Source organism: Toxotes jaculatrix, chromosome 8, assembly GCF_017976425.1.
Source record: "Toxotes jaculatrix isolate fToxJac2 chromosome 8, fToxJac2.pri, whole genome shotgun sequence".
Lineage (NCBI taxonomy): Eukaryota > Metazoa > Chordata > Actinopteri > Toxotidae > Toxotes > Toxotes jaculatrix.
In genome coordinates this window covers 21,381,209-21,393,631 of record NC_054401.1, presented here as the reverse complement: position 1 = coordinate 21,393,631, position 12,423 = coordinate 21,381,209, and the positions used below count along the sequence as shown (strand labels likewise).

Below are 12,423 nucleotides of genomic sequence, written 5' to 3'. Positions count from 1 at the left end.
ACAGTTGACTGAAAAAGTCCTCACATCCTTCAATTTAAAGAATCAATAACCAATAATATTCAGTTCAAAGTAAAAATCACAAATTAGAGTATACAGATACATACAGAAGTGTAGTCATATATATAGATATTTTTAAAATAAAAATATGCACCACGTGCTCACTGACTGGTGTTTAAATGACTGTAAACACATTTCTGTTGTTTTATATTTAAGATTCATAGAAACTAAGAGGAACCATAACCATGCAGCTATTTAGCTGTAAACTGATTTCAGACAACTTTGCTTATATCGACCTCAGCAGATAAAACACAGAAGGTTTAACTTCATGCATTTTAAAGCAATTTTGACATTAAAATATGGTTTGTGTTGATTTTATTTTAATCTTAAAATGAAACTTGTTAAATAAACGGAGGGAAAAAACAGGGGCAATATAAGTCTGTCACATTTGATGAATTCACAGAAAATGTTTCTCAGAAAACTGCTTTCACATCGAAATAGCAGAGCATCACTAAATTTCAGGGCTTCTAAGAGTCTCAATAGTAAAATGCATTGGAAAACAAATTGGGACTTAAAAAGGTGAGAGCTCACATCTTCCATGCTCAAAGTGGCTCAGTCCGTGTCAGTAGGCAGTCACTCGATTTCGGGTCTCAAAAAGTGGTGGGTGGACGCTTTGGTGGATTCTTTTTTCAGAAACTGGCGACTGAAAACTGTGAAAACAACTCGGTGTGTGCTTCACCGTCGGTGGGTTTGTTTATATTTAACTTCTGAACAGATCCGAATGATGCACGTGGAAACAACACGGCAACCAGAGAATCCTGCGGTTCTACTTCCTGCTCCATCATTTTACTGCTCCAAAACTCACACATCTCACCTGGCTTCAGTCAAACGATTCATCCGCTCACCCATTACAACTCACATCAAACTCATGTCTGACTATCAACCAGTCTCCATTGACTTCTGAGCCGCCACCAGTCTGTTAGAAAGTCTGTTCAGTCTTTATATGTCCAGCTCTTTAAAGGTGTGTCTGTGTGCGGACTTCACCTTTGCAGCATTTTCATGCCGCGCATTGATCATTTATCTGTTTCTGTAAAGCCTGTATGTGTCTCTGAAAATGATCATTTAACACTAATTTCATTCAGCACCAACTGAAAATTCTTCACTGATGCTGAATTATAGTTTAAATGAGATTTTCCACACCTGTCAGTCTCATCGTGATGTATGTATTTAGATGTGCATGTATTTTCTCTGAAATGTTTTTTTAAAAAAGACATTTTTTTCTCATCAGAAATGTGATTTATATTAACTTTTTAATTAATATCTAATTTAGTTCATAGCCTTCTCAACAAAAAAACATGTAATAAGGTATTAACAGAATTGAAAGGACACAGCAGCACAGCAGTGGAAGATAAAAAGACTGGAAAGTTGTTTTATCTATCTATCTAGACACATACAGGCTTTACAGAAACAGATAAATGATCAATGCGCGGCATGAAAATGCTGCAAAGGTGAAGTCCGCACACAGACCACACACTTCCTTTGTGCTAACTGTGGAAGGCTCCAGGAGCGAAAACTAAAAAGGAGGCCCCAGAGGAGTCCAGCATGAAGAAAAAGAAGGTGGGCGGCCCCAGGATGAGAAGCAAGATGAGGATGTGCCCCACCATTAGAAAAGGGACAAAGAAACCCCCCTAAACGAGACCAGAACCAAGAGAACACACCACAGAAACATGTAAGAGACTGATGAGGGGTGAGACAGAGACGAGGAACAGTCCCAGTAAGAGAAGAGAGATTAAGAACAACAAAGAAGATGAATGACAGCTCCTGGAAGAGAAAAGAGACAAAGAAAGCAATAATTCCACAACAAACATGGAGACAAAGCTGAAGCATAATTTCCCTCTTTGTATAATGTTTCATTATTTTCTGGTCAGTGTGTACAGTATCTAACGGCAACCACGTTACAAGTTACAAGTTACAAAAAAAAAAAGTGCATCTGAAGATTTCAGTGAGGATGTTTGACATGATCAGAGGTCAAATAAACAGTCAAAATAAGAAGAGTCACTTGTGTTTGTTTTTAATGTTTACACTATGACCTTTTCATTAATGTTACTGTATATGTTGTAATTAAATTAATATTACCCTGAACCCTGATCAGTCTGAACAGTTGCAACTTTGAGTTCACTCAAATGGGTTAACAGTCAACATAAAGAGCTCCATATTGAGCCTGTACAGAGAGAAGACACCTGTATATTCAATCAGGTACAGTAAAAGTGACGTACACTGACTATATCAGAGCTGGTTGAGTCTCTTTATTCAGACAAAGAGGTTTCAAATTGAACTGAATTTTCTACATTTTGTCTGTTATGAGTTCATAAAGAACAGGACGTCTTCTCTAGATATGTAATTATTTTTGTTCAAAACACATCCCAAAAATTCACCTGGTCTCATTGTTCATTTAGTACCATTCAAGCCCAAACATGCAGTGCAATATATTCTCTCCTTTTTATTTACATATTCCTCATGAGGAGTTTGGTATCAAAGGAAACATGTTAAGTGAAACAAAATCTTTATATACTAAATAGAAAAAAAGACAGAGTTTGTGTTTACTGAATCATGTGTGATGGTTCAGTGATGCACAGATGTAATCAACCTCTCACACTGATGTCAGATTATTTGATATCAACTACTGTAACATATATATAACTGAATACATTATCCGAAACCCCCATAGCATATTATTGTTGAATACAAATCTTAATTTTATTATTACCCTGAACCCTGATCAGTCTGAACATTTGAAACCTTTGACAGTAGGAAAAGCACAGGTGTTACTAATAACATTAACAATGGCTCTGTTCCATTCAAGGTCCCAGTGAACCAGCATGAACCTGAAGCCACTAAGTGGAATTTATCATTTCCTGTTGTGATCAGATCCTAAGCAGGCTGTTTTGAACTGCTTTGAATTATTTAGGATTATTGTGGGTTTAGTTAAATTCTTTTTTAATTCTTCCTAATTCATTCTTTAAGACATGTTATTCTTGTTTGGTCTTTTCCTGTTTTATTTTTGTGTGTCAGTCCTTTCTGTCTGCCCCTCCCTAAAATGATTCACCTGTTGCCTGTTACCCCTGTGTAGAAGTCTGGTTGCTCCTCTGCCAGTTCATCTGCTGTCTTATCTGAGTCTCAGTCTGTTGTCAAACTTGAGTTTTTACCTTAAGCCCTGCTGAAGCTGCACCTTAGGTCCTGCCACAGTATTCAACCTGGAGAAGGTTGTAATTAAAAAACAAAACAAAATAAAGTGATTTACTTACAGATGATTGAAAAATGATCCTTGTAGAAAAATAATGTCCCCGTTATGTTTATCTCACTGTGTTCTGTCTGGGTTTTCCTTTGGTGAATATTTTGATAAATTCCACACATCCAACTCTCTCTCAAACTACAGTGACTCAGCTCATCACTTACCCAACCCTTATATCAGCTGAGACAAATCAACCACCAACTCTAAACGCTGCCGTATGTTTATTTGACTATGCTCTATACTTATCATCATCAGAGGACATGAGGAAAAATGAAAAAGTGAAGCAATATATTTTGTTTCAAGGCAAACAAACATACAAATATTGACTGGTTAGTTTCTACAACAGAAAATATTGTTTCTGTGTTGCTTACATACAGTGGTTAAAAGTTTAACAAAAAAGATAAAAAAGAAAAAAAAGAAGGAGAGAAAGGAAATATCCACATCAAATTTTCCAGGATAGTTAGGTAGATGACTTAGCACACTCTGCAACATCCAACTTCCTGCCGCTGCTGCACATTTTGGCCAGATTCTGAGAAAAGCAGAAAGCACAGTGATTATTGAAGAAGAACTTTAGATGGATAAACAGTTACAAGTTGTACTGAGTCATTCTTACATTTGCAGCTCGTATGATGCTGTTTGGAGACTGGAGGGCTGCAAGGTCTGTTAGTATCTTCTTGAGATCACTGTTACGTGGGCCTTCTGAAACAGGTGAATTTAACACAGCTCAGTGTCACATGGTGAACAGCAAAACTGGCTTCCAAGCCAGTTTTGCTGTTCACCATGTGAACAGCAAAACTGGCTTGGAAGCCAGTTTTGCTGTTCACCATGTGAACAGCAAAACTGGCTTCCAAGCACACAGGCTTTGTGTGTGTGTGTGTATACCTGGTTCAGGTGATGCTTGTGGCTGCAGCTGCAGGTATGGATGCTCCAGCAGCTCTACAATAGATATTCGCTCTCTGGGGTTTCTCACCAAGCACCTCTGGAACAACCAGACAATAAACACAGCTTATTGAATTTTACACAGCCTCAGCAAGACCGAAGATCTGACTCTGTTTAAATCTATGGATTTGTTACCGTAAACATCTGCTAAGATGTTAAGAACAAATGATAAATAAGAAAAACACAAACATCTACTTCCTACACTGTTCTGTGCATAAATGCATGGACATAAAAGCACAAGGAGAGTTAATGCTCTACATTAACTGCAGAGGTTGATATGCAGTTAATATGAAAGCTTTTATACAAGCAGAGTTACAGACGGGAGACAAATTATTGGAAAAACCTGAAAACTGAGTGGAGAAACAGAATGAAGATGCTCCCAATCCTTAGGACACAACACCTATGGGAGATTTTGGACTCATCACCAAAACACCAAATGTGGGAATATTTTTTGGGACAATGGTGTTCATGTTTCTACAGTAGAAACTGAGAGCTCAACATAGAGACACGATTTTGGTTTTTCCCTTTAGTTTGTCTGAATATCCATTACAGCAAATTCCAAAGGATACAGATTGATTAGCCTCTTTTTTTTTTTTTTTTTGAAAAGGTTAATATGTTCCAACTGTGCAAACTAATTTATCATTTGACCTCCAGTATTATATGTATATCCAGTATTTATATTTATATATAAATACTGGATATACATATCATCTTTTGTTTTCATATCACACCAATCCAGTGTAGTCACGGTCTCTCACCTTCAACACATCCAGCAAATCCTTCTCTGAGATGTCAGGAAATTCAATCTTGTGGGAAGGATCAATGATGGCGTGCAGCTTGGTGATCTGATTGGTGATGCTTTGGAATGGAGTTTTCCCATATGTCATACAGTACAGGATACATCCCAGGGACCACACATCACCTTTGGGGCTGATCTGTGGAACAAAATCAGACAATGTTTTTAACCTCTTCACTGGAATCACAGGTTATTGAGCACATTGTCGAATCAATAAGAAAGAGTAGAGAAAAAAAAAAACAACAACCTTAGAGCGTGCTTTTCCTGGCTGGGACGATGTGTCTTTGATGGCTTCAGGAGGCATATAGTTCAGGGTTCCTACCTGTGTTTGACCAACAACCATATGTTACAAATAAGTCCAATCACTCAGGCTGCACATTAGTGCTACATGTAAGAGGCTCAGTGTGCATTCAGTGTAGGACATGTCATTATCAACGATCTTACCTGTGAATCCTTCATGATGCTTGTTACATCTGGTTGGATTCTGTTTGCGATGCCAAAGTCAATTAGCTTCAGTGAAGCATTCACTATGACAAAGTTAGCTGGCTTCAGGTCACTGTGGACTATTCCTGCAGAGAAGACACAGAAGATATAGATATTTGGATCAGTTAGGAACCAAGATTAGTTTAATGTGTCATTTAGTAAACAGCTCTGAGAGATTTAAGAGACAGACAACCATGTTTGTGGATGGTGTGGACGGCCTCTAGCATGTTCTTCCAGTAGAACTTCCTCTCCAGCGGATTCACAGTCTTGCGGTTCCTCAACCAAGTGTTGAGATCCAAGTTTCCACACTCCATCAGCATGTAGATGTAGCTGTTGGTCATTTCACTGCAAACACACATACAATGATCAGGATCAGATCCCAATTCTAGGCAAACCCTAAGAACTTACATTACCTTTAAAGGACCAATGTGCATGATTTAGCAGGATCTATTGGCAGAAATGAAAGAGAATATTCATAATTACTAAGAATTGTTGTGTGCTCTATCTGATGCCTGCCTTTGTCAAAGAATAAACTGACTATCTTTGGGAACGAGACATCTAAAGACATCACTCTGGTCTTTGGGGAACTGTGTTGGACATGTTTTATATATTTTTCATGACATTTGAGAGATAATGATGGACAGATGACGATAATGAAATTAATCCGTGCAGGTTCCAAATGATTCCAATACAATGCACTAACATTATTTTTGGTTAGGCCATGTACTCACTAGTCATAGAGCTTTATAATCTGATCGCTGTACTGCTGCAGGTGGTTCAGATGTTCAATCTCATTTTTATAACTCTCTATTGTCTGAGCATCAGCCTCCTCGAGGTCGACGTATTTCACAGCAAACAGCTGCTTTTTGTGATCGAGGACCTGGTAGACCTGGAAAGACAAGAAAAAAAACCTGTCAATCAACCAAAGACAACAGATTGTTTCTGGTAAAAATATATATTAATAAAATTTAAATGCTTGAACATAAATGTTTGTTTCCCCTCACACATCATATAAATTCACATATAATGTTTCACCTTGCTTGATCCCCCACGTCCAATCATTTTGAGGATGAAGAACTGCTTGCCCTTAATGGTAATGGATTCATTTGAAAACGCAGTGAAGGAAGCCTGAAATGAAATGCAGATGACACGGATTAGAATGATTCTGTGTGCGGCAATCTGAAAACAAAACAAGGACCAAAAACGCCTTTTCGTTTGCCACACTGCTGCATCGCTGTCTGTGTCCAGGTCTTTGTGCAGATCTCCACAGATCATGTGATTGAGTGGAGGTTATAGGTGTTGATGTAGCTGTAACAAAACCATCAATCCCAGCTTAGTGGAAAAAGCAGATTTCTTCTCATAGTGGTTGAATCACTTAGTCTACTTAACACTGTTAAGTGACTGTTACCCTTTCAGTTACAACAGGTGGTTAATGATGTGCAAAAACGGTGGGACAGGTCATGAACATGTTGTACCTGTGGGGTTTGGAAACAGGCTGCTTGGTTTATAGGCGTGCATGGCTGCTGAACAGATCCAGCTCTGTGTGCTGCTACTGCAGAGGAAGACACCTCGGGACCTCTCCTCACAACAGGAGTAATAAAGCTGAGGGGGAGAAAGATGGAGCAGGTGTCACTGGGCAGGTTTTTGTTATGGTAGTAAGAAGCAAGAAATACAGAAACAAGAGAATTTCTAGAGGCTTTAAAGTAAATTAAGTTACTGATAATATTCCAGACCAGCAGATACCTCAGTCAAGATATTACCTGCTAGCACTTGGGTTTCTGTAGCTGTTTGGTGTCTGGCAGACTGTTTGTGGGTTCAGTCTGGACGGAAGCTGGAGGGATGGAGTGGGAAACGACTCCAGTAGACGAGGAACAGGTCTGGGGTCTGGTGGGGTTGTACGTTTATCCTGAGAATTAAAATTTTGAGGACGAAGAGAATCAAACTTAGACAAAATTATTATGTCATGAGGGCGGAGACTACCCCTCTCTTTAAATTATCATCCAAGTGACAAAGGAAAACACTTATTTATGCCAAATACCAGAAGGAAAGAGCAAACAAGGGCAGACAACTAAATAAACATAAAAATTAAGAGTAGCTGACACTCTAAAACAGCTTACCAACAACTAAAAATAACATTTTTTAATAAAACTTTTCAAATGTTTGGTAAAAATATATTGAAGGTTATCAGACCTCTGGAGAAACATGCCGGTTGACAAGAGTTGGCATCTTCCACTCTGATAAGGGCTCTCTGCTGGCAGGTTTAGGCTGTTCCACTGAGCGGCTCACAGGGACCCGAGCAGGAAGCTGAGGGTCCTGGTTTCCACCGTGAGTAGAAACGCTTGCTGGAACAACTGTTTCCATTTCTTGAAGAAGAAGAAAAAAAAAGTGAAATCAGAAAAACTTAAGTTGCAATCCATGGTAATTCCAGCGTTTTCCCCTTCATAATTCACTCTTCGATGAATCTGTACCTGTGGTGTGCTCCTCCTCCTTGGTGGGCACTAGCTGTTTCTCCCCAGCTTTAAGGTTACGTAAGGCCACCTCCAGGAGCTCAGCTGGCCTGGCATTCAGCGCCTGGGCTTTGTGCAGAATTGAAGTTGCTTTGATCACATTACCTAAACAGGAAGGAAGAAAAAAAAGCACTTTAACTATATGCTGCAGAAAGGCTGTATACACAAGTATTCAGTTGTACAATTACTGGGACTTTAGAGTTGTTCTGATCACTACTGCAAAACGTAACTCTACATGTTTTCTATTAATTACCATCTATTCCAACTGTGTGCATTATGTTTGAGTCTGTCTATTCCATGTATCAGTTTTCTGGAAAATCAAAGTAAATAATGAGCCATGATACCTTGAGAGACCTCAAACTGGGCATGTGCTATGTGGACAAAGGCAAAGCCTTTGCAGTTGGATCTTGCAACTATGAAGTGGTCCTGTGCTTCGTCTGGGTCTTCAATTCTGCAGAAATTATGTATGTTCAATCCATATTGCAAAACATAGCAAAACCTATCCATATTGCAAATCTCAGATATATTATTGTCATCCACTTACCCTTTGAGTTCTGCATATCTGACCAGTATTCTGGCATAGTAGGCATTTTTGCTGTATTGTCTGATTGGCAGTTTGGAGAAGACTTTAGAATAACAGTCCTTGAGTTTGTTGAGGAGGCTGATGTCTGTGTGAGGGTTGCCTCTTTTCTCCAGGTTCATCAGATACGTCCAACATGACTCGGGGGAATTTGTTTTAACAACCTGGTCAAAACTGTACGTTACATCTGCCAGGGAAACACAACATATCATGAAAGCAGTAAAAACACTAAAATGCAGATTGTTGACACAACTATAAAAGTTGATTACTCAACAAACAGCAGGGCATTCGGGGTAGCATATTTTTCATACCTTCCATTCTCGAGGTGTCCCGTGTCTCGTGTGTGTGAAGGAGTGTGGCGGTGGAGTCCACAGCTGCCTGGTCCTCCCAAGGGCAATGCTCTGGACTGACAGCTGGGGGCTGTGAACACAGCAATATAGAGCTGTTATATGAACTCATATGAACTCCAGACAATGCTCAGAAAATAAAGTTGTCCAGAGTTAAACTTTCACACATGTAGCACACAACAGGAGATTTTAGGTCCGATTTAGGCGAGGGGTGGGGCCTATTAAGAGTGTGCTGAATGCAGGACATGACACAAAAAAGTAGGCTGCGGGAATTGCTGTGTTTTGTTTACAGCATATCAAATGCTACGGCTCATCCATACTCAACCTTGGGGTGTTTATAATCTACCAGTTACCAGGTAATGTCTACATAAGTTCAGGGTGGCAGTGAATGTGTGAAAGCATTATAAAAGAATGATAATACGCTTCTTTCTCCTGCTTAGACTGAACAGAGCACTGATAATGTAAACTGCTGAGAAATTGCATAGATCCAAACCACTGTAGCACCTTTATACTCACTTGAAGATTGACTAAATCTCCGTCAACAGCATTTTTCTTTGAGGATGACAGCCCGAATAATGGGTTCATGTTTGAACCAGATGTTTGCCTGAGACAAAATTAAACAAGTGTCAACAACACATAAAACTGCTCCACTTGGCACCCCAGACCCAATTTAATTAAACCCCTTTGGAAATAAATGTTGTTATAAAAATAAAATTACCTTGACAAACTGGTGGGGATTGATGCATCATTTCTCTTAGAGGGCTTCCCATGGACATACTCCTCATCATCCTTTTCTGGGATAGAGAAAGGTACCACAGGAACTCTCACAGGCTTTAAAGCAAAAGGTGAGAACAACTTCAAAATTAAAGGACTATTGGGTAATTAGTTCTGTTCAGTCTTTGGAAAAAAAATGCATGGTACACTAATTTGTAATAACACAAACAGGACTAAATGTAACTCTCACTATGCCAACTGCTCTCTTGCGTTGAGATCCAGCTCTCCAGCCTGGCAGTTGATCATCAGATGATCCACCAAGGGGCTCAGTCCTGAAATTCAGGGATCAACATAATATGTCACATTCCCTAAATCAAACAGAAGTCTTATTATACACTGAAAGCTGTTGTTTTATTCTTACCCTGTACCAAAAATACTGGAGAGTTGTAAATCGCCTGTCCCGTCTGACATTCTGCTCACTTTTTGAAATTCTGAGCCTTTTTTGACAGAATCGTGCACATTACTGTTGGACACTACTGAGAACAAAACACAGCAAAATATGATAACCAGATTGGGAAAACATAGTGAGAAAAAAAGACAATGGTAAGTTAATATATTATATGACAATACTGCATTATAATAGTAAACTCTGACCTTCTGAATTGCTGTACACCAGTCAAATAATCTAACCATATATCGTGGAATAAACCATGCATAAATACCCACGTGGTACATTTTCCTTGTCTTCTGAACAGAACAGTTGTGTTTTCCCTGTCTGCATGCTTTGCAAGGCAGCCTCCAGCCCTTCCTTTGGCTTGGCACCCAGTTCAATAGCATTCTGCAGTATGTAAATGGCTCTCTTTGTGTTGCCTGGCAAGATGAAACAGCAAAAACTGTAACAACTCAGATAACACATCATGAGAACGTATTTATATGGACAAGAAGAATAAAAAAGTACATCTCTCTACCCTGAGAATGCTCAAACTTTGCATGTGCAATGTGAACAAATGCGAAGTTCGGGCTGTGAGATCTTGCCACATTGAAGTTGGCCTGTGCTTCATTGACATCTTGAATCCTAATAAAAATAGAAAAAGAAAGAGAACAGCAACATTGTGCAAGTTATCATTGCTGCTTTCATAGACTTTTGTCTACAGTAAGTAAAAGTCGATCGGGGACAAAGGTCTCGAGACACAAGTAAAAACTTTGGTAACTTACGCTTTTAGCTCTGCAAATCTGACCAACATCCTGGCATAGCTCTCATTCTGACAGTGTTTTCCGAGTGGCATATTGGAGAATACTCTGGTATAAAAGTCAATGAGTCTAATGAGGTGGTTATGATCCAAGTGAGGGTCCCCTTTCTTCTCCAGGTCCGTCAGATATGAGAGACATGATTCAGGTGAGTTTGAGCTGATCACCTGATTAATGTTGTCTGTGTCATCTGTAGCAAGAGAAGAGTGATCATGATTTGATGAAGTACAGAATACACCTTGGATACTGATGTTTATGGATTTTACAGGGACAGGATTATGTGGAATCCCATTACCTTCATTGAGATACTTTTTAATTTTGTTGAGTTTTCGATAAAGCATGGCAAGCTGCTGCTTTCTGTCTGTATGCTCCTCTTCCTCCATCTGAAAGAGAAGAGTGAGTGAATATACAACCTAGCCCGGATAACGACATGTGTCCTCTCTTGTATGACACCAAACACCGTTCAAAACAATGAGAATTTAATGGATTTTCACATTGTGTGAAATGTGGATTAGCCATACACATGACTTCAAACCTTTTAAACGTCCTTGCAAGTCACCCTTTCCATGCATGTGGTAACGTGACATTTTACTTGTCAAATTCCAACATGAATTGCACCGTTAGGTTACTACAATGAAGTGTAGCTTTAAGGATCGTTAGCTCGCCATACCGAGGTTACTCTGATTATTATTTTTCCTGATGATTCTTGATGTGTTGTTTTGCTCACATAACAATATTCATACTAAGAGTTTCAAAAACGTATGCAAGGTAAATAACTGCACGTCGTTTTCCCTTAACAAAGGTACTGTGTTTCCTTTCGTGTTTACAAATTGAGTTAGCTCGGTTAGCTAGTTAGCCAACATGCAGCGCTGTTGTCAACGACATATAGGTTGGAAAACAGGCCCCCCTGTGGGTCCCGCTAACTCAGATGAACACGTACTAAACATAACAGTACTAAACACAATAACAATGAAAATAACGCATTTCTATTGAAAAATACCTCACCGTGTTTACGCTGTCATTAATTCCTTCTCACTTTCGGGCCACGAAAAAGGCTCGACTTCAACTGCCAGTTTTCAAATATGCCACTTCCGTCCAGGTCATGTGTTGATTGGGTAGTTTGTGATGACGACATGGTGCGTTTGAGTTTCAAACTATCGACGGTCTTTAATCATGAAGACAACATTTCATGCATTAATGCAAATGTATAATCAATCCTAAAGAGTTAATCTATCCTTATGTATGGTATACATCAGCGGTTACATAAGGGTTTAGTTTAGAATTGTCTGTAGCGGTGATTATCATGTCTCTAGTATGGACTGTTGTCTATAATGCCACCTCAATTTGTATATGATACCATAACCATAGTTTTTGATGCGCCTTCCTTCTTGCATGCATTGTGATAGTTAATTTGGAACTGTGTACAGCTAAATTTGTATGTATATACTTTTGGAATTAATTTTTGGGAATCACAAAAATATTCGTTAGTTATCCACTTTCCCACAGGACTTGAATGCAGC

General features: G+C 39.1%; 1 protein-coding gene across 2 annotated transcripts; it reads right to left on the bottom strand.

Moving 5' to 3' along the window:
• Window positions 1-3,495: 3,495 nt before the first annotated feature.
• ttk (ttk protein kinase) lies at window positions 3,496-11,970 on the bottom strand. 2 transcript variants are annotated; one of them, XM_041043396.1, is made up of 25 exons: window positions 11,909-11,970; window positions 11,199-11,286; window positions 10,871-11,093; window positions 10,624-10,730; window positions 10,382-10,525; window positions 10,077-10,191; window positions 9,906-9,987; window positions 9,660-9,772; window positions 9,458-9,545; window positions 8,906-9,014; window positions 8,559-8,781; window positions 8,359-8,465; window positions 7,976-8,119; window positions 7,698-7,870; window positions 7,268-7,413; window positions 6,983-7,109; window positions 6,543-6,635; window positions 6,239-6,396; window positions 5,701-5,852; window positions 5,469-5,593; window positions 5,272-5,346; window positions 4,987-5,163; window positions 4,172-4,268; window positions 3,903-3,988; window positions 3,496-3,818 (listed from the first exon to the last, which is right to left on the bottom strand). In XM_041043396.1, the coding sequence occupies exons 2-25, from the start codon at window positions 11,284-11,286 to the stop codon at window positions 3,750-3,752; spliced, it is 3,021 nt and encodes a 1,006-aa protein (XP_040899330.1). In that variant the 5' UTR covers window positions 11,909-11,970; the 3' UTR covers window positions 3,496-3,749. The 2 variants fall into 2 exon arrangements, with proteins under 2 accessions (XP_040899330.1, XP_040899331.1); XM_041043397.1 differs by having other exon boundaries at window positions 10,077-10,188.
• Between the last annotated feature and the right edge of the window lie 453 nt (window positions 11,971-12,423).

Excerpts from the sequence above, each read along its gene's own strand:
- ttk (XM_041043396.1), bottom strand. The coding sequence starts at position 11,286 with ATGGAGGAAGAGGAGCATACAGACAGAAAGCAGCAGCTTGCCATGCTT. Across the intron at positions 9,546-9,659 it reads ATCCCCACCAGTTTGTCAAG|GCAAACATCTGGTTCAAACA; the intron begins GTAATTTTATTT and ends ATTTTGTCTCAG. Across the intron at positions 8,782-8,905 it reads GGACACCTCGAGAATGGAAG|ATGTAACGTACAGTTTTGAC; the intron begins GTATGAAAAATA and ends TTTCCCTGGCAG.